Source organism: Notothenia rossii (assembly GCF_949606895.1).
Source record: "Notothenia rossii genome assembly, chromosome: 5".
Taxonomy (NCBI): Eukaryota; Metazoa; Chordata; class Actinopteri; order Perciformes; family Nototheniidae; genus Notothenia; species Notothenia rossii.
The window spans coordinates 22,220,424-22,242,350 of NC_136903.1; the positions used below are offsets into that span (position 1 = coordinate 22,220,424).

General features: G+C 39.1%; 1 protein-coding gene across 1 annotated transcript in view; it reads left to right on the forward strand.

Moving 5' to 3' along the window:
* pdhx (pyruvate dehydrogenase complex component X) overlaps positions 1-21,657 on the forward strand; it is a 47,191-nt gene extending 25,534 nt beyond the window's left edge. Inside the window, exons 6-11 of the mRNA XM_079681125.1 lie at positions 3,745-3,901; positions 4,937-5,084; positions 6,666-6,724; positions 13,203-13,361; positions 19,799-19,863; positions 20,733-21,657. Coding sequence (XP_079537251.1) covers positions 3,745-3,901; positions 4,937-5,084; positions 6,666-6,724; positions 13,203-13,361; positions 19,799-19,863; positions 20,733-20,988 — 844 coding nt within the window. The 3' untranslated portion in view covers positions 20,989-21,657. The remainder of the gene's footprint in view (positions 1-3,744; positions 3,902-4,936; positions 5,085-6,665; positions 6,725-13,202; positions 13,362-19,798; positions 19,864-20,732) is intronic.
* The last annotated feature ends 270 nt before the right edge of the window (positions 21,658-21,927 follow it).

Sequence of the window (21,927 nt, forward strand, 5' to 3'; positions counted from 1 at the left end):
GTGTGTGTGTGTGTGTGTGTGTGTGTGTGTGTGTGTGTGTGTGTGTGTGTGTGTGTGTGTGTGTGTGTGTGTGTGTGTGTGTGTGTGTGTGTGTGTGTGTGTGTGTGTGTGTGTGTGTGTGTGTGTGTGTGTGTGTGTGTGTGTGTGTGTGTGTGTGTGTGTGTGTGTGTGTGTGTGTGTGTGTGTGTGTGTGTGTGTGTGTGTGTCCGTGTGTGTGTGTCCGTGTCCGTGTCCGCACCGCCTCATTCCCTCTTTAATATTCTACTCATCCTCTCCCAGTCTCTCAGAGGCTCCTTTGCCTTGGCTGTCAGTACGGGTGTAAATGGTCAGTGTTGAAAGTGCATGCCAACCAGCTACACAAACGGTATCTATGGCGTCATCCACAAGTGTCCACTGAAGGCTGCTGTTGACTTGCCTTCCTCTTGAACTTTTATTGGATATTCTTAACACATTATCATTGAAGGATATGGTGGAGTTTACACAACTCAGTCATTTGGATCTTTTTCTTGTCTTCACTTTTACTGTTGTTTTATAACCTTTTATTTATAATATGTGTCTAAATGTCCTCTCTACCCTTTTCAAATCATTCCAATTACAGTTGCAAATCTGTGCAGCGCTGTGCTTTCTTTTCTTCTTTTTAATGTGGCGCTCAGTAATAATTAAACCATTGTTGTGGCACTCTCAGGTTATCTGGGGGATTTCCATGAAACCTCAGTCCTTACTCCTTCCACAAACAAATAATCCTATCAGTGAAAAGGAGAGGGAGGAGCTAGTACGCTAAAAGGAAATAAAAACATACAGCTCAGAGTGGGAAGTGTAGAAAAATAGCTGTGGGGCCCAGACGGTTCCCGGCTACATGTGTAGGTCAGAGGCAGCTGGTCAAGACAAAAGAGTGGATGCATGTGGGTAGGTGGACCCCAGAGCACTGAACTGGAACCACAGCATTTCAAGCAGGCACACCTGATACCTGCCCCTCCTACCTCTCACTGCTGAATAGGGGGGACAAATCCAGGGCAGAGACAAATCCAGGGCAGATCTTTCACTAAATTGAGATTCCCTTCTTCATAACCTTTCTCCTTTCCCTGTATACCACAGTGATGCAAATTAGTCGCTTTTTTGACTTGTGTAATTCTTGGAGAACTGAAGAGTTTTCGTTTTGGGGGGGGGGGGGGGGGCAGTCAGTCCGTCCGTGCGTCCGACTGACTGACTGACGGACGGACAACTTCTCACTTCAAAAAAGAAGAAGAAATCTAGATCGCAAAAATAATTAAACAAGCGAGTGCCTGTTTTTCCTGGCCAAGGACAGGTTCATTGAACACAACACAAGCGTAACGTGTCTTCACCATAGGTCTTCACGTGGTTATGTCTGGTCTGAAAGGACTAACGGAGAGCATCGGAACGCCGCTCCAGCTCTTCAAATATTAGAGTACCCATAAGGAGCCGTACACATGCCGCAGTGTTTGCGAGACTGTGTCTTTAGTTGTAAGCACAGTGGCGATCTGTTGTTATTAGCATCTGGTTAGCTAGCTATGCTAACGAATTTAAAGAGCTTTTCTACAACCAGGTGGAAGAGAGCTCTCTCCTGAGAGGCTCAAATAACCTCAGCTCAGTGAGGTTAGGCCACACCTTGATATGATCCTTATAGTTATTAATAAGACATTAGAGACTAAATTATTAACAGGTATAAAATACTATATGACAGTAACAAAAAAAAGTTGTTAAAAATAACAAGAATAGATTTTGAAAGGGGAGTGATTTGTAAAATATCCAAAAAGAAAAATCTGTTTACAGTTCTGTTTCATATGGGTGTTGAAAGATGTATCCATAGATCTCCTCATGTTGCTCTCAAAATGCACCAGATTGATGCTTTTAACTTCAATATTTAAAAAAAAATCTTCCCGGGGAGGAGGTTAGGTCCCCCCCATTTAAATCATGTTCACATGGATAGGATACTAAATAAATTTGCACACATCTTGTGTCCATATCTTTCTGTTTTGGTGGTCATGCCACAACCGTGCACTTGAATGCATGCATGCGTCAAACATGTGTCATGGTGAGATATCTGGATTAAGAGGTTGCTTTTTCTTTGCACAGCATGAAAGAAAGGCCAAATGAATGGGCTGTGATTTTAGTTTTTTTAAGCAGAGGTTGAGTTCAATAATTTGTACGGCCCTCGGAGGATGTTGTACAAATTGAAAGGAAAAAGGTTCCCCACCCCTGCTGTAAATAATAATAAAAACCCTTGATTTATAACTTAACATCTCTGTCTCCTATTGATCTGAGTAAATTATAAAGAACAGCCAGTTCATTGAAGCATTATAGCACAGGCCATTGTCAGATGGTATATTACGCTGTTTTTTTTCTGCTTCGAATAGTTCTCTCTTTTTTCACCATACCTGTGTTTGCATCACTGATACCAACACTTCAGTTCTGCAAGATTCAGACCAATTCAAATGTTCTAAAATAACATAATAGAAGAGACATTAATCTGTGAAATGCTTTCTGTATGTCTTATGGGGAAGTATAATGTAATAGATTGTATTCTAATAACAAGCTTAATGATACTGGCTTTTTACTGTACGCTCGAGGTAGAAAGGATCTCTGTTAGCCGTGGGATTAGTGGGGAATTAGATTAACACTGCAATTTAAAACTGGTAATACCAAAAAATAAATGGCCTTTGCTATTATATTGTAGGGCCTTAGGAAAATATGCCGTTTAAAAATGATGGATGTCTGCGGCTCGCCTTGATAGTGGGAAGTATAATGAAGCCAAGGTTTTGAATATATCTGTCCCTTGCTGCAGCTGACACCTGATCCTGTCTAGCCGTACCCTGATGGGGTTTGTTTGTAACTGGCAAATTATTCTCATGACACCCATCCACTGGAGGATAGCCGAAAGTTACCTCTGTCTACAAGCCTGACACAAATACAACCCAGATACAACTACCACAGTGCTGCTTATAAGCTTGCCAAGTGGGAGCAAATGAGTGAATAATGTATTATCGTACCATCATAAGCTATGCCAGTGTTTTTTCATACATCATGTCATTTAGGTTGGTCAGAGCAAAACAAAAAGTGACAGGGTTTCATCATTCAAAAGGAAGTTTGTTGGATTTAGCTTTCAAAGCAGAAATGAGGCCATCCGTGTAAAATAAAGGTTAAAACAAATCTAGAAATGTAGATAAAAAAACAGCATAAAAGAAAAAAGTTTGCCAGAGGCTTGAAACGGCGTGTGTGGACACTGGGACTCGGTGCATTTCACACGTCAACAAAAATAAACCTAAATAAAACAAAAGCATTGCAGTCTAAAAAATATGTCTGGAAACATTTGTTCCAGTGTAAATGTTTGGGAATGAACTTTTATTAACATTTTGCATATTTTATCTAGTTCTGACAGTTAGTTAGTGAGTGTTGATTTCTATAGTTTTTTTTTCATATATTTATAGCTTGTTGAACCTCTATTGTCACTTACACCACAAGTGGCCGAATGGTATTAAAATATGTATAAAGAATGCATACCTGCACATTAATAAAAAGTGAAGCCTAAAGACAGAAGTATCTCTTCCTCCTTATCACCAATGCAAACCTGCCATCAAAAAAGTTGGCAGTTTGTGTTTTGGGTATCTTTTTTGAGAATAATACCAATATTATAGAAACACTAAATGATTGTATGAATTCATATTCAAGTGCACATTTGAAAAAATGCATGTTATATCTTTAGTTTTTTTTGTTTCTCTTAAACAGGGATGCATTGAATCTCTTGAAGATATCTCCCGCCGCCAAAGCAGCTCCAGCCCCCGCTGCCCCGAGTCCGGCCCCCACCCCGGCAGCTGCCCCCCCACCCCCAGGCAGCAGACCCAACATCCCTCCTCTCTCTGTACCAGGGAAACCAGGAGCACCGGTGAACACGCCTCACACTATCTCTTTTTCACAAAAACACCTGTCTGTTTTGTGATAGTAAAAATAAATAAATAAAGTGTCATTAGCCACAGGCCCTAAATGACTTGTGTCAGGACCCTAATACGAATGATGAAGGACCATTTTAAGTATTTCATGACTGCAGTTGGCATTTTAACTCTTGTAGTCCTATCCCTTTATATATCCGTTTGCCTCGGAGCACATGGACTGGGCTCATTATTAATGGAGGTGTTAGATTCCATCGATCGGGATATTTATAAATCAATACAACGATTAACGATCCAATATTATTGATGCATATGGAGAACATCAATACATATCATTATTTATAAGATATGCTCATATTTTGAAATATTTAACAGATAATTGTACTTTGAAATAAGCAACGTAGCTCTTTATAGTGAACAACAGGAGATCTATTTACGGTAGATCTATGACTATACTGTTTTTCATTATAATGTCTGAAGAACCCCATAATAACATTGACTAATCATATATTAGTTGGTTTTTCTGAGTTGATATACTGTAAATGTAACTCATTTTAAATGGGGATTTGATTTTGTTTCATATTGATTGCACGCCCCTGAATTGAAGTGCATCAAAAGTATATTGTGCAGCGTTTGCAATACCACAAAATACACTTAGTTTCCAAATAACTGATATATTTTCATATTGTGATGCTACTTGTACTTACACCCACCAAGTCATTGATAGTTATTACACCATATTCTGTCCCGGTCTTTATTATTATTATGTTTATGCTGTAAAATATGACTTTTTGATATCAAAACAGGGTAATAACAACCACATATTTAACAAAAAACATTGATTCTATCATTAAATAATTAACACATTAAAACCAAGGTTGTCAATAGTTTCTTTACATTGTTAACACTATGCATTCTTTGAGTGATTGATGACAGCTGAGCTATTTCCAGCTATCAATCTTTTTTTCGTCCCTTGCCCTTTCTCCTCATTCAACTATTTACCTCCCCCTCCCTCCCCTTGTCTTCCTCAGGGCACTTTCACTGAGATCCCAGCCTCGAATGTCCGTCGCATTATTGCTCAAAGGCTAACGCAATCGAAGACCACCATCCCCCATTCGTATGCATCCGTAGACTGTGACATGGCGGCGGTCATGAGTCTCCGCAAAGACTTGGCCCGAGGTAAAAAAAACACTCAACTTTTAGGGAGTGTTTGTACATTAGCGCTATTCTTCACTTGTCATGTCTTGAGTGAATGTCTTATTCCAAGGGAAAATGTCAGTGAAGTTGAAGATTTCCAGGTTTTTCACATGACTGCCATCTTGACAAAGAAGTGTTTTGCATTTAGAGGAGCTCTGGTACATGAGGTCTCAGTTTGGTCATGTAGCTCTGGTTCAAACCAGTATCTCTCTCCATCCTGTGTCTAATAACCTGGCATGGCATGGCGTGGGTGAGGGTTCACATGTCATGGATTAGTAAGATTAATTAAGGTGAAAATGACTTAATAGTACGTATCTTGGAAAAATCCTTATCTGAATGACAAGATTAAATGTTTCTTTATTCTCTACAACTTAATAATTGTAAGGCCGATAAGACAACATCCATTTTGTCCAGATCCAGCACTTAACTATCAAACGTAGTAAATGAGCAAGTAAGTTAATGGAAGCTGTTTTTCAGTCATAACAGTACGACTGTATTCATAAGGATGTTCCTTTTTGCTTAGAGGAAGAAAATACTGAAGCAAAGTAATCGTTTCTCTGGTTCACAGTGGATCAAATGGATTTGTTGGAGTGTTTGCTCTTTGGTGCACATCAGTATTCAGATGAAGAAATTATTTAAAAGACTATCCACACAGTATCAGTTTGTTAGGTACTGTATGGATAGATTGAAAACTTGAGTGTAAGTAGAATAAATAAATTACTAGCAGTGTTTTGGTCATGCTTTGTCAAGCTGCTGTGTGACTTTCTATGCCTCACACACTTCCCTAGCAACTGCGATTGAAATAACTGCAGCGTCTTGTGCAACACCCATTAGGATGTGTGCTTGTGTTTTAGGTGAAGGGAGATTCACACCACAACCACAGAAAGAGAACATTGCTTGTGTGTCAAAACTCTTCAGCATTTTGCTGCATTCAGCCAATAAAATATTTATCCGGCTTCTTCTTTCCATGGATTCCTAAAATGGGACCGTTGCTTACTTTGGGACATTTTCTGTTGATATAGCAAGAGTGCTTTACCAATTTCCTATTTTTAAACATTTGGTTCAACACACTACCACGTATTGGCCGCCTTATTTAGCCTAACTGTGCCCGGCTGTCAAATAAACAGTAAATCTCTCTGGGTCCTGTCAGTGATGGAGGAAATGGGGCGGCCATTCCAGACCTATTAGCGAGGTTGTGTGTGTACTGAGGGATTCTCTGCCCGGTTGTTTTTGTGGTCTCTCATTGTTCAGGAGCAGCGCGATTTCACGGTTAGCTCGTTAATCATGCCGCTCACAGCATTCATAACCGTCTGGTACCGCACTAATGGACACTGGTACAAGTTGGCAGCGATGCCAGGCCGAAACACATCACACAGGTCTCACCCACAGAGAGGAGCGAGCAAATAGTGACTCGTATAGAGAGATAGGTGATTTAGAAGGATTTAATGTATTGTATCATTTATTTTCAATGTGCATCTGTGTCACACTTCACAAAATTAATGTTCATGTGTCCATTTGTTGCATAAACCGTTCTAACAAATGTATTTTCTTTTCTCTCTTCAGATCAAATCAAAGTGTCTGTTAATGATTTCATTATCAAAGCAGCTGCTGTAACACTTAAAGTAAGTACAGTATATAATAATTTGTTCCTTTTTCATTTGTTAATTTAACCTATGTACCATTTGTAGGTTGTTTGTTTTGTTTTCCGTTTGTTGATGGGAACTCTGAAAAAGCACTTGCATACGGTGGCTGAGAAGGGCAATCGACAATTACAAAGTGTGAAACACTTAAACAAAGCTTGAGCCAAATTTACATTTTATAAAACAAAATTACATTAGCAAAACACTTTTACCAAAGAAAAAAGAATTTAACATTAACAAAAACAAATTAACAAGATGCAAAACACTTTTACAAAGCTAGAGACAAATTTACATTTTATAAAAAGAAAATTAAATGTTATAAAACTAATTTACAAGTGTCGAAACACTTTAACATTTCCCGAAATACTTTAGCAGGGAGGCTGTGGCTCAGTCGGATTGTGCGCTGAACCTTGAATCACGGGGTAGCAAGTTCGAATCCCACTGCAGTCAGCATGTCGTTGTGTCCCTGGGCAAGACACTTCACCCCAAATTGCTCCTGTGGATTGGCCTCAGTACGCTTTGGATAAAAGCGTCTAACAAGTGACATGTAATGTAATAATGTAATGTAACATTTGGCGAAACTCTTTAACAAACTAGAGAATCAAACCGGAAAGGGAATTCCCATCATATCAGAAGTGACTTGCAAGTGATGATGACACAAACTTAAGTTTGTTTTTGCAGATAGACCGCCGGTACCTATGGACGGTATGAGTGTGTTTATGGTCGTTAAACATGTTTTGTCCATTCTGTGGAAACCACCTGGGCCAAGTGTCATGGTTTTGCTCATCACAATATACGTTCTTGTGCGCACGAGAAAGTTACGGGTTCTTCAGGTGGAACTGTGCCTTTTACACACTGCGTTTACCTTCATTAGACAGCCAAAGAGCGACTGCAGGCTGCTTCGTTTTAACCACACACACACAGCGAACTGCCCGATTATTACTCTTATTATTCGTTTTATGAAGGAGATGTCCGGTCACCAGGGCGTGTGTGTGTGTGTGTGTGTGACACTCGCATTTATTTTCAGAAGATAGGAAGATACTGTCGTTCGTTCCGGTAATGCGGTCAACTCAGTCGTCTCTCGCGTTTGCTTAATCTTTGAGTGCGCAAGTAATCGCCGAGAAGTGTCACTGACGCTAGTAGTTAGAGTAAAATAATGTATGTTTTTTCTGCTTTATTTGCGATACAAATAATTTGCACCCTAAGTTCTTAATAAAACTGACACTGTTTGACTCAGTCCTAGTTTGACTGCTACCAACAATACAATTAAGTTGTACTGTGTACTTTTTGGCTAATACTCTCTCAAAGTCCCCTCCTGAGAACAAAATCATGCCACTTCTGCTATATTTGATGAGGGATAAAATAATTTCTAGCCATAAGTTCTTAATAAAATTGGTACTGTTGGACTCAGTACTTGTTAGACTACTACCACAAATACAATGAGGTACTTTTACTGTGTACTTTTTGAGTAATACTCTGTCAAAATCCCGTCCTGAGTAAAATAATTCCTGTATTGTATATGAACTATTAATTAGTGTACTCAGGATAGGAGTTTAACCAAGTATTACTCAAAAAGTACAGAGTAAAAATACGTGATTGTTCTTGTGCTAGTAGTCCAACTAGAAGGCCTGCTGAGTCCAACAGTATCAATTTCATGTAGAAGTTATGGTAACAAATAATTTTATCCCTCAACAAATATAGCAAAATACATGAATGATTGTACTCCGGAGGGGAGTTTGAGTATTACTCAAAAAGTACACAGTAAAAGTACTTCATTATATTTGTGGTAGTAGTCTAACAAGTACTTAGTCCAACAGTACCAATTTTATTAAGAACTTCTGGTAAAACCTATTTGTATCGCAAATATAGCACAAAAACATGCATTATTTTACTCTTGTACTAGCGTCAGTGCCGATTCTCGGCCGATTACCGTAAAGGTTAATCGCACACTCAAAAATGAAGAGCTGCTGATTTGACCAAGTAAACGCGAGAGACGGCTGAGTTGACCGCAGTGTTCCACTGCACTCCGACAGCCCCTTCCACATTTCCACACATTTTACTGATAAAAAAAATACATCTATGTATTTTCAAGCTAAAGCTGATACACAATATAAACTGTATACTGTTATTTTTTCAAAGACATGTTACATTTCAAAAGCTTATATTGCAATGTTTAGGACAAACAATTAAAGACTGCTTTAATTGAACAAATTCTACAATTTAAAAGTGGCAGATTTGCTTTATTAAACAGAGCAGACCTAGGCTGCATACCAACACAATTAGGAACATGCTCACATCTTACTATGTTGGTCTGAAGAGCTGAAGCATTCATACACAATGGATACAAACTGTGTTGTCTCATTTTATATCATGTGAGAAAATGATATACATTTAGCATTACAAATTTGACATACTATTCCTAGCCTGAGGAAGATATGAATAATCAACAGGTTTGGATGGAATCTCTAACATTTTCATGTAGAATAAAGACAAAAGAGTGATTATACAAATTACATTTATTGAAATTTGAACCAGAAGATGAAGTCTCAAAGAATGTTTTAAATAAATAAAAGGACATAAAACAAAAAGGTGGATAATAATATCATCTATTAAATGTATATGTCAAGACATTTGGTCAAATGAAATGACACTGAGCAAGTGATAACAGCAAAGCCCAGCGTGGATGAAGATGGTGCAGGTCTTTCTTCTGAAAGTTCCGCCCACCTGGGACGTTTGTGTCAGAATCGAAAACAAAAAATGAGGGAGCGCAAACGAGAGAGCTGCAGTAAGAGCAAAATTCTGATCATTGAGAAAGAAGCAACAAGAACTGCAAACACAAATATATGTTCAAACAAAGAAAAAAGACGTATAGTCTAGATCAGGGGTTCCCAAACTTTTTCTGCATGAGACCCAAAACAGAAATGTTATTGTCCTAAGGGACCCAAGCTCAAAAAATGTCATGATTTTCCATAATATCTACAGTTATAAACAAAGAATGCAACACACCATGAATTTAAAATGTAAATGAAAATATTTATTTAATTATAAAAGTGCATCGCAGCAATTAGGTTTCTCACCATAACAACCTTCCCTTTGAGCTTGCCCAGAAAAAATAAGGATCAAAGCAGAAAGACGAAACATGGGAAGTGCAGTCAAGTATATACAGTACAAATCAAATTTAAATTATACAATTATCAAAAGTGCAATATTAAGTTTGTCGCTAGCTCAAAAACTATATACACACCATTTTAAACTATTTTAAATGAACAAAGAGCAAAAACATGTTGTAAACAGAAAGGGACAAAACACTAACTATAGGAAGTGCAGTCAAGTGTATTCAGCATCACAGGTGAAACCAAATTTAAATTATCAGAAGTGCAACATTAAGTTTGTCACTAGATCAAAAACTATGTACACACATTTTTTAAACACTTTTAAATGAACAGAGCTGTTTTAAAACACTCTGAGAGACAAAGAAACTCCAACACTTGGCAACTGATTAACTTTTTTTTTGTGGGGGCTGACTTGATATGATGCCCTCAGTGCCCCTCTGTTCCCTTTGAATGCCTGAAAATAACAGAGAAGATATTATCATTAACATTGCTGGGTTATCGGGTGATTTTAATACCAGCCGGCGTACGCTATATACCCAATGTGGACCTGGCAACCGCATTTATAGCGCATTACATTACATGTCACTTGTTAGACACTTTTATCTAAAGCGACTACATACTCAATACTGTGGGGAATCCCCACGGAGGGATTTTGACAGGGTTGTTGCACAAAAGACCCAAGCGCGCACAGAAGAAATCTGAGAGCAGACATTTCACGAGCGCACAGAAACAGCCTGAGTGCAAGGAGAAGGTTTTAAAATGGAACACAGGAAACCTGTAAGCAGAAATATATCTGAGTACAAGCGTACAGTTTGAGCAGAAGCAGAGCAAATCTAAGCGCAAGCAGGCACTATTTGAGTGTGAGGACAGGGTTTGAGGGAAATAAATACATATTCTGAACGTGAAATCAATAAAGTATGCTCTCAAATTTAAAGACCACGCTCTTGAATAAAGATAGGGAATAACCCCCATATGTATTCCTATGTGCATCACACTGCAGCAGTCACGTCCGTGCGGCTGATACTTTCTCTCGCTTTCCTTCTCATACTGCCTGTCACTTTCCCTCTAATCTTCCTGTGGTTATTGTTTCTCTGTTTTTCTCCCGGCCGTTTTAAAACTATTTCAGGCTAGTAAAAGTTGAAACACCGCTCTGTGCCGCTGCAGAATGTAGTGGATTTGCGGGAGCGAGTAGAGGACGCGTGAGAGCGCGCAGCTGGCGGTCCGCTCCGGGGCTCAGTCTGCATTTCATCCAACTTTGCATTAACGAAACAATTTCACAACAGACCCTGACAAACTCACAAAAACACAAAACAAATGATACAAATGAGTGACTTACTTTTCCGCCGTCAAAACACTGCTTCTTGAAAGACTCTTCTTTGCAGATGAAAAAATCCTTCGATTTGTCCCGATGCAGAGGATGTTTTGTTTGGAGATGCCGGTCCAATTTATTCATTTCAAGCTTTCGTTACTGAGCACCTCTTCACATAAAACACACTGAGGCCGCTCCTCTCCATTTCTAACAGCTTTTGTGAAGCCAACGTTTAAAAACTCCTCTTTGTATCGTCTTTTTGCCATCATGTACGATCGGGATTAATCAACAGACAATAAACAGACTGCGCAAAAAATCTGAGTTTGCAAAAGGCTGGTCTAGATGATTACACAAATGATTTGTTTGCAACTTATGGTTTTATTTTTTAAATTACATTTATTTTGCTTGAGTCAGTTTTTTTTCTCATAAACTTAGTTTTGCTTGATTCTGAGAAAGTGTTGCTTTATCTTTATGACACAAAACTAATCCCATACATGTACATTTGTTTTACAAAAATGTAAATTTGTTTTATAAAATGTAAATTTGTTTTACAACATGTAAATTTGTTTTACAACATGTACATTTGTTTTATAAAATGTAAATTTGTCTCAAGCTTTGTTTCACACTTTGGAATTGTCGATTGCACTTCTCAGCCACCGTACTTATACCATCAATCACCATAAGCAGTTTTTAGAAATTCACAAAGGGCTAGAGAGGGATACTGGAGTTGAATTTAGGGACTCAAAATCCGTACTTATCGTTATTCCAGCCAGGAATGTCTTTGCAGCATCCCATAAGAACTGGCTGTACTCTGCTCATTCTTATCATGTATGGAATACTTTATATGCTTTAGCAAATTTGTGCTGGCCTCAAGCCAAAGGTCATGGTCACTGGACATTATACAAAACACACTGTTGGAAACAGCTACATGAAGATCAAACAGCAGCTGAGAAATATGCCTGTTAATTGCATGTGTTACAGTAAATGTGAGGAACGTGGAACACAAGTGTGTACGTTTTCCAGTTTCTTTAATTTAGTGTTGAATTCCAAAGCACCACGTGTCCGGACACTATGTCCCACACCATCAAAATACCTCTTTGGATTGGCTTTTGCTCTAAACTAAGATGCGTGATTCACTGTGACACCAGAAAATTCCAAATCAACTGTACTTTCCCTCAGTTTACTTTTCATCAGGAAGCAGCTTCTGAGGTTAATTATTTACTTTTTTGACAGATAACCCACAAACTCAACATGAGTCCCTTCCACACAATCAGTCTATTACTGACATACAGGAATCATGTGTGAATGGAAGCAGGTATTGATAGTACATGTTATTAAATTGTCAGGGGAAATGCTGGTAGGCATGTGTTGTGAATGAAGTGATACCAATGCAGGAACATGCCATAGTTATTCCATCTGACCAAAAACGCTTTCATTGAACCATTCAAAAGTCTCCACTGATGACATATCTGCATACTGTTTGTTGACCCTTCTATTCCATCAATGCCATGAAATGTTTAAGAAGTGCAAGGGCGAAATATTCCTGAACGTAGTGCCTGTGTGAATAGAGAAAAACCTCAGTGGGGGCTTTAAGCTTTTTGCAGTAATTAACCAAGAACTGTGTGAAAGACGCTTCAGATATGTTGTTATTGAACCTCCACCACAGCAGATTCCTCAAGACTATCCAGATAAATCAGATTATTCCTGCATTGATAGCTACAGTGTATTTGAATGCTTAAAAACTGTTTTTTCCGATTTGCAGTCCTTAAGAGCAAATGTTTGCAGTACATTCACCTTCCAAATGGATACATGATTTTCCCACAATAACTGTAATATAATTGTTGTAATATTTGTACTGCCATCACAATTAATTCATTTGAATGCTACTCATCGGAAATAACAATTTTTGTAATTGTATCAGACATCTGCTTGGATTCACAGTGCAACCGATAAACAGGGAGGCATCTTATCGTGTGTTTGTTATTTTGAACAGCACATATTTTTCAAACCTGTGCTGACCTCTGACTTCCTCTCCTAGGAGATGCCAGAGGTGAATGTGACCTGGTCTGGCGAGGGACCCCGCGCGCTTGATTCAGTCCACATTTCAATCGCTGTGGCCACTGACAAAGGCCTCATTACCCCCATCATCAGGGATGCTGCAAACAAAGGAGTTCAGGAGATCTCAGCTAACATCAAGGTACAACATTTTTTTATAAACCTGAATGTTGTGATATGCTATGTTGTGACATGCTATGTTGTGACAGGTGTCCCCTGAAGCCTTCTTGCGGGGGGAATTTTTCTCATACTTTCATTGCTGTGAGTAGATTATAACGTCAAGGTGCCGAGGCGTTTGCTGTTTACTTTTACGTGGGACTTGACTGCAGCCCAACCGTATGGGAAAAATAACTACGTGTGCATCTGTAGAGCTGTGCTCACATTCTGGTTGGAACTTTATCTTTTATTTTTTTAAATATCCATCTGATCATGTAGAGTAGAAATCACAATATCATTTCAACTGGATAGATCTGAAGGTAGCCGATTGGATTCATGGTAGTCAGATCTTCCTCAGCTGTTACTGGCCACAGATGGAGTGCAAAGCATCACTGGTCAACTCTTTCTCTCACTCCCAGTCAGCAGCTGGGGACAAACGTTTATTCACATAGATGTGCTCTCGAAATCTAATATGCATGTACAGACACACACTTGATGATTAGCCCCTCTCTTTCTCATCAAAGCCACACACACAGATCAAATAGAGAATTTCTCAATGAGGGTTATGCACATAATGTCTCTCACCAGCAGTGACCAGGTGTCACATCCCTAAATGCTCACTTAACACTGCTTCTTAACCTAATGACTCAATATCAGCCTGCAGTGGTGACATCACATTTCTGTCTCAGTGGCAGAAGAAGTATCGGTATGATTGTATTTGTAAAAGTGACAGTACCAATTTCAACTGGGGAGAGGGAGGAAAAGGTGGGATGATGAATTTTTCGGGGAAAATACACATTATATCTGTAAATGTCAGTAAGATGTGTTGAGGGAAAGAGTGAGTTGGTGTTGAATTGCTCTGATTCAAGCTTTTACCGTATGACTGTGCTGTTATGGCGTAAGTCCATGCAGAACAGATGTTGCAACAAATAAGAGAACTCTTGTCACTACAGACAATTTAGCCCACTAACGTCAATACTGTAATTTTTAGCAAAACTATTGTGGCAATGATTGTTTAATGGCGTAGCGTTCAGTATTATGCATTTGGATAATGCTCAATTAAATTATTGATGTATAAAGTAATTCAAACCCAGGTTTTTATTTTTGAACATGCATTCTTTAGCAAACTGGAAAATGCATTTCCTGCTGAAAATGCGTGTGAATGCTGTAAAATATTTTATTAGTTGAATGGTAGCTTCTTTTAGCTAAAAAAACCAAGTAAGTGTGTTGCTGAACTTAGCGGAGAAATGCAGAAAAGTGAAATGATTTGAATCAAAATTGTTACAGCTCAAATGCATTGCAATGACTTTGTTGGAAACTTGAAAGTGAAATGTTAAACTGGAAGAGTAGGAAAAATAGTGAAGAAGCTTAATATTTAAAAGAAAAGGTTTAAAAAAGGTATAAACAACAACATGTATAGCCTTAATGTCCTGAAATAGCTGAATACATTAATAGTTGAATGGTTTCTGTAAGAGTTAGATATTAAATGTAAGTAGTAGTGAATTAATGTGTATTAAGAAGAGGAAATAAAATAAAAGCGCTTTGAAAAGTAGCAGAATATTTTAACTGCAAACCTTTGAACTAAAACCATACATCACCAATAATGTTATCCTAATCTTTGAAACAAGGTGAACTACAGTGTACATCCTTCTTTAAACTGTATATCTATTTGTATTGGCTCTAGGTGTAATTATTGCTTCCTGAGTCTAGATTGCATCAAGTTTTCATATAGCTGTTCACTTGTCTTTGAGAAGACAAAATGTATGTTGAAATTTGAAGTGGGAAGTTCCGAAAGTTGTAATAATTCTATTCTTCTTTTCACTTTTGAAATACGCTCGTAGTGACGTACATTTGTTATATTATGTCCTCAAAATCAATCGTCATGACTACATTTTGAAGGCTGTAATGTCTGTTGGTGCAAGGTGTCAACCAACTGCAGGAGAAATTTAAATCACACACACTTACAACATCTGCTATAAAGCATGGGCACTAACACTGCAGATTTCAGTCCACTAAAGCCTTCAGAATGAGCTTCACCTCCCACTGTTTTGAGTTAGAACTACATTGGTGTAATTATTGTTCCCAGATTAAAAAAACATGCGGTTTAAATGAAGCACAGAGGTCGCCGCCTTTTTATGTGATAGCGTGGGACATCAGACTTTCTTTGCATGAAGAGCTCTTATCTCAAATGTGCCCACCATTTCCCACCGTCTCTCACCGTCCTGTGAGTCATTTCTGACTTTTGTGTCGGTCGCGTCCCCGCATGAACCTTTTAAGTACATTCCCATTTGAATAAAGTTCAAATTATATAAAGATGTGGCGGCCACCCAGCAGTGTGGACTAAAAGAAAGAGCTCAGAAGAAAGAGAAGTGTAACTGTAGCACTGTTATTTGAGCAATGTCTGAAGTATTGTTGATCCGTGGCACCTCGTTGTATGTTTGGAAAATCTTTATTGTGAAAGTCTAGTGCAGGGGTGTCAAACTCAAGGCCCGGGAGCCAAATCCGGCCCGTGACTTCATTTTATGTGGCCCACAAGAGCTTGAAAGAATATAATATGTTTATTATACGGTTACATGCCGATTTACAGAAGCACGTTGCCCATAAACTACATGTAGCACAATGCATCTCAATTTAACTTTTTTCTCAGAATTCGACTTTTTTTTACTTAAATCTGCCTTTTTTTCAAGATGTTATTTCTTTTTTTGACTTTTTTACCAGAATTTGGCTTTTCTTTTGAAATCATTTTGTGACATTCTCACTGAAGAGACTTGCAATTACCGTAATTTTCGGACTATAAGGCGCACCTGAATATAAGCCGCAGCAGCTAAATTGAATGATGTGTACATATTATAAGCCGCACTGGACTATAAGCCGCAGGTGTTTTAATGTTTCATTACCATATGTAAGGGTTCGTGCACAGAGGGGATTGTCGGGAAAGAGATGGCTGTTTTGAGGAAGCTCCCATTTATTAACATTTCAACAAACAAGTTGCATATTTTCATAACGTATTCAAGTGTTACCATTTAGTGCAATAGTAGCTACAGAACATGTGCTGTGTAAACTGTACTGTATCACATAGCGTTTCAGACACACAAACTTTTCAACTTTCAAACTTAAACGTTGCGCTCCCAGCGCACGTACCGGCAGTGATCTACAGCAGTGGTTTTCAACCAGTGGTACGGGGACAAACTGTCTCGCTCTCGTAATGTCTGTCTGTCTTGCTCTAGTTCTGTCTCTCGTACCACTCTCGGTTCCACTTTTACTTTTGCGCGCTACCTGTCCAACTCTTTTCCGGCCTCCAGCTCTTCCTGATGGAGCCCGCCACTTAAAGGTGGGGGGCGTGGACCGGCCATAGAGCCCATAGAGTTAAAGGTAGTGGACTGTAACCTGTAAAATCCATAGATTTAGGAGGTCCCCTAGTGGCCGTTAGCTGTAAAAATCCATACATTAGCCGCACCGTTATATAAGCCGCAGCGTCGAAAAATGGGAAAAAAGGCGCGGCTTATAGTCCGAAAATTACGGTATTTGCCCCAGACTTCTGCTTTCAGACGTAGTTAATTATGAAGTTATTACCCTATCCGATAATCATCCAATGCAGGGGTATATCTATTTGTATTGGCTCTAGGTGTAATTATTGCTTCCTGAGTCTAGATTGCATCAAGTTTTCATATAGCTGTTCACTTGTCTTTGAGAAGACAAAATGTATGTTGAAATTTGAAGTGGGAAGTTCCGAAAATTGTAATAATTCTATTCTTCTTTTCATTTTTGAAATACGCTCGTAGTGACGTACATTTGTTATATTATGTCCTCAAAATCAATCGTCATGACTACATTTTGAAGGCTGTAATGTCTGTTGGTGCAAGGTGTCAACCAACTGCGGGAGAAATTTAAATCACACACACTTACAACATCTGCTATAAAGCATGGGCACTAACACTGCAGATTTCAGTCCACTAAAGCCTTCAGAATGAGCTTCACCTCCCACTGTTTTGAGTTAGAACTACATTGGTGTAATTATTGTCCCCAGATTAAAAAAACATGCGGTTTAAATGAAGCACAGAGGTCGCCACCTTTTTATGTGATAGCGTGGGACATCAGACTTTCTTTGCATGAAGAGCTCTTATCTCAAATGTGCCCACCATTTCCCACCGTCTCTCACCGTCCTGTGAGTCATTTCTGACTTTTGTGTCGGTCGCGTCCCCGCATGAACCTTTTAAGTACATTCCCATTTGAATAAAGTTCAAATTATATAAAGATGTGGTGGCCACCCAGCAGTGTGGACTAAAAGAAAGAGCGCAGAAAAAAGAGAAGTGTAACTGTAGCACTGTTATTTGAGCAATGTCTGAAGTATTGTTGATCCGTGGCACCTCGTTGTATGTTTGGAAATCTTTATTGTGAAAGTCTAGTGCAGGGGTGTCAAACTCAAGGCCCGGGAGCCAAATCCGGCCCGTGACTTCATTTTATGTGGCCCACAAGAGCTTGAAAGAATATAATATGTTTATTATACGGTTACATGCCGATTTACAGAAGCACGTTGCCCATAAACTACATGTAGCACAATGCATCTCAAATTTGACTTTTTTCTCAGAATTCGACTTTTTTTACTTAAATCTGCCTTTTTTTCAAAATGTTATTTCTTTTTTTCTTTTTGACTTTTTTTCCAGAATTTGGCTTTTCTTTTGAAATCATTTTGTGACATTCTCACTGAAGAGACTTGCAATTATTTGCCCTAGACTTCTGCTTTCAGACGTAGTTAATTATGAAGTTATTACCCTATCCGATAATCATCCAATGCAGGGGCAATAATGTAATATAATACATTATTTTATTATATTAAATATTTATATATGTAATTTAATATAGTCTTATATATAAAACTGGCCCTTTGAGTGCAACCATGATGCCAATGTTGCCCGAGAGGAAATTGAGTTTGACACCCGTGGTCTAGTGCATCAGCAGATATGTTCCTCCGAGTTTGTCACTCTCATGCTCTGTTGCAGCATGGCAGAGCCTGGCTGAAGCAATGTGTTCCCTTCTGGGTGATGTCAATCCCCTTTCTTCATTGTAGCAATGCACCGTCTGATAGTTTCCATTTATCTCAGCGCTTGCTATTGGACAATTCATACATTTCTTAAATAAGGTTTGTGAAAGTTTTCCCCTGTGGCCTTTCACCAAACGTCTGAACGATTTTAAAATGTAAAGGGCTGCAAAAAGGAGGATTGCTCTTTGGCCATGTGCCAGCCAAAAGCCGCCTTAAATCCAGGAAAAGTTTCCTGAAGAGCGTCCCACCCCTCGGAACACCGAGCACAAGCAGTGAAAGAGTCACTCGGTGGGAAGAAAGACTTGACAACCTCCCATCAGCAACAACAATGGAGCTAAAGGCGAGCGAGGCACTGCCCCCTGGAGCAGACACCAACTACGCAGTGTGGAAATGCCTAAACAGAATAAGATTTGGTGTTGGACGTGCAAAAGCCACTCTCACCAAATGGGGATACCTAAATGACGGGGACGTTGTGCGTGACTGCGGCATTGAACCACAAACCATGCAACACCTCCTGATATGCCCCCTGCTGGAGCAACCCTGCACAACATCGGACTTGGCAGAGTTTAATGAGAAGGGAGAGCAATGTGTTCAGCTGTGGCTGAACCACATCTAACCAAGCCCTGTACTGTAACTGACTGCCTTGTGGACACGATAAGAAGAAGAAGAAGTGTGTGTGTCTGCTTGTATCTGGCTACATCAGATAGAAGAGGCTTGTTTGACTCTTTCACTTTCAGCTGAAGATGATTCAGACCGGGATGTCAATGTATAAAAGAGTATGACCTCAATGTCTGCCACTTGATTCTCACTACATTGGCAGAGAACATGCTGTATTGGGATTAATATTGTATGATATATGAAAGAGATGTGAAATGGCAACATCACCCAGCCTTAGTCAGTCTCTTGGTTGGCTCCCCACTTTGGTTCAGTTGGAATAATCTCAACAATATTGTCCAGAGAGACATGGTCTCAAACAGACAATCAATTTGTCAATCAGACAAAGTGAGTAAACGTCTAAGCCCAAATAGTTTTACAGTTTGCCAGTTTATAAACTCATTTTAGGCCGATAAAAACAAGCTAACTGTCTGGTCAATACTTGTCGGACCATAATGACATCTTCAAATCTGGTCCTGTGGCCTATATATTCCACATACGTACGTAGATATATTTTTATAGAGGAAATGTACCTCCTTAATTCACTAGAAATATTTTTCATGTGGACACGTGTATTTCTAATACTTTGGATACCAACTGTGTTTTTCTCTATCCAATACAATGTGTGTTTTCTTTTTCACTGTATATATCCTGCAAGTTGTCTAAAATCCTGCTTGGATCTCTGAAACTAAGTTTAAGAGTTTTAATGACAGTGAATCTTTCCATAGGCTCTGGCCCAGAAGGCTCGAGATGGGAAACTTCTGCCTGAAGAGTACCAGGGAGGCTCATTCAGGTAAACACACACATCATCTCTTGGCTTAAAAAAGAGACCGATAGAAAGTCACAAAATAAAAAAAATCATAATATTTCAAGCCACTCCTCTGCATTATGTAGTATACCACTGTCAAATTTCTCAATTCAATAAACCGCCTTTTCATCTCCAACCCCTTAATTCTATCTCACAATTTCCTCTGTAGCTCGGCAGTAAGATTGTATCATATATTTCCGCTATTATGACTTATGACTTGAATCCGGTTCCACAGATAGTTAATATATTATGCATATTCCACATTAAATGCAGGGCCTCAACTGAATGTGATCCTGGGCAAAGAGTACCATCAGTAACCGAGCCATCAATTTCAGAAAAGTGGAAAGGGAGTCTTTACAACTCATTAGAATTAATGGTGTCATTTAGACATAAATGGGGTTTCTGTGTCAGGCAGGAGCGATGAAGTCCTATAGAGAAGCAGCCCTCTTTGTTCTCCCGAGGATATGTATGCCCTTCCTCTATTACTTTTTCCATCCCCCTGAGCTAGAATTCTCATTAAGGCAAACAGCAAACTGCCCTTGGGGTCAGTCTTGCTCACCATCAACAACACAGAGAGAGACTTAGAGCCCTGCGCTGCCGCAATAATCTTTACTGATCTGTGTTCTTTTTAGTAAAGTAAGATGTTCACAGCTGATTATATTTATATTTATTCTCCCCTCAACTTTTGTATTCACTCACTTCTAGAGGTAATGTCCGTTTTTGAATTAAGCGGCTGGTTTAAAAGCCCCCATGTGCCTGTTTTGTTGATTTTAATGCATTTTCTCCCCTGCTGAGCGTGACTAATGATGTAAGATGTTTACTGTGTCTTCCCTCTTCTTTTCTCTCTCTGTCAGTATATCTAACCTGGGGATGTTCGGTATCAGTGGCTTCAGCGCCGTGATCAACCCTCCTCAGGCGTGCATCCTTGCGGTCGGTACCTCCAGGTCCGAACTGCGACTGTGCGAGGATAGCCAGACCCTGCGCACCCAGCAGCTGATGACAGTCACACTGTCCAGTGACGGAAGAATGGTGGATGACGAATTAGCCTCACGGTTTCTCAATAAATTCCGCAGCAACCTAGAAAAACCACAACGCATGGCCCTAGCCTGAAATATATATATAAAGTGAGATAGCTGTTTGAAATGGATTCTAAGGTCACAGCAAGAAAAACCTGCATGACAAAGCCTGTTTCAAGTGTGTCATGCTCTTAAAAAGCTAATTCACGATCATGCTTGGATTAAGGCTTACAAAGTAGGCATGTATATAGTGTAAACATGTGTTGTTTGCTTACTACTGATTTAAAATGACCAGGCTTTGTGATGCAGGAGTTCAATTTGGATTTTGCTAGAGTGGTAGAGGATTCTTGCCGCTGTGCCAAATATAAGGGCAGAGGTCAGTGATATACAGTATACCAGTGTTGTGTATATATGAAAAGGTTATTCCACTTCAAGTTCTTTTCTTCAGACCCTTTTCATCTACTCTGTGTCACTATTAATGCACATGCAAGTGGTTATGCAAAATAAAAATATATGTATCATTGAACATCTGTAGCAATTCAGCTTCCGATAAGGATAAACCAGAATGAACCATTTCCTGCTGTTACAGAATTCATGTTCAAGAACTTAATGATTGTTCATATTAATACATGTTAACTTATTTAAAACAGATTGTTTGACACTCCTTAAATTGAATCTCAAGTCCATGTGTATACAAAATAAATACAATCATTTAGGTTTTTGATTTCCCTTAGATGCCAATAAATTACATGTTATTCCTTGAGATGTCTCCGTGCCTCATTAACACATGTTTCTCCCCATCCTCATACACACAGCTACCAGGGAAACCATGTCTGTTTGTGTCTAACTATTTAATTAGAATCTAAAGAGACTACAAAGTCATTATTTCATAGAAGCTAATTAGAATAATTTGCTTGGCTTAGTAAATAGGTCAGTCTCTGCTGACAGATGTTTATCTTTGCTGTAAGCGGGCATAACAGCTGTTTACATAGTTACCCGCAAAACACGGGTGGGCAGAGTTTATCCTAGATGG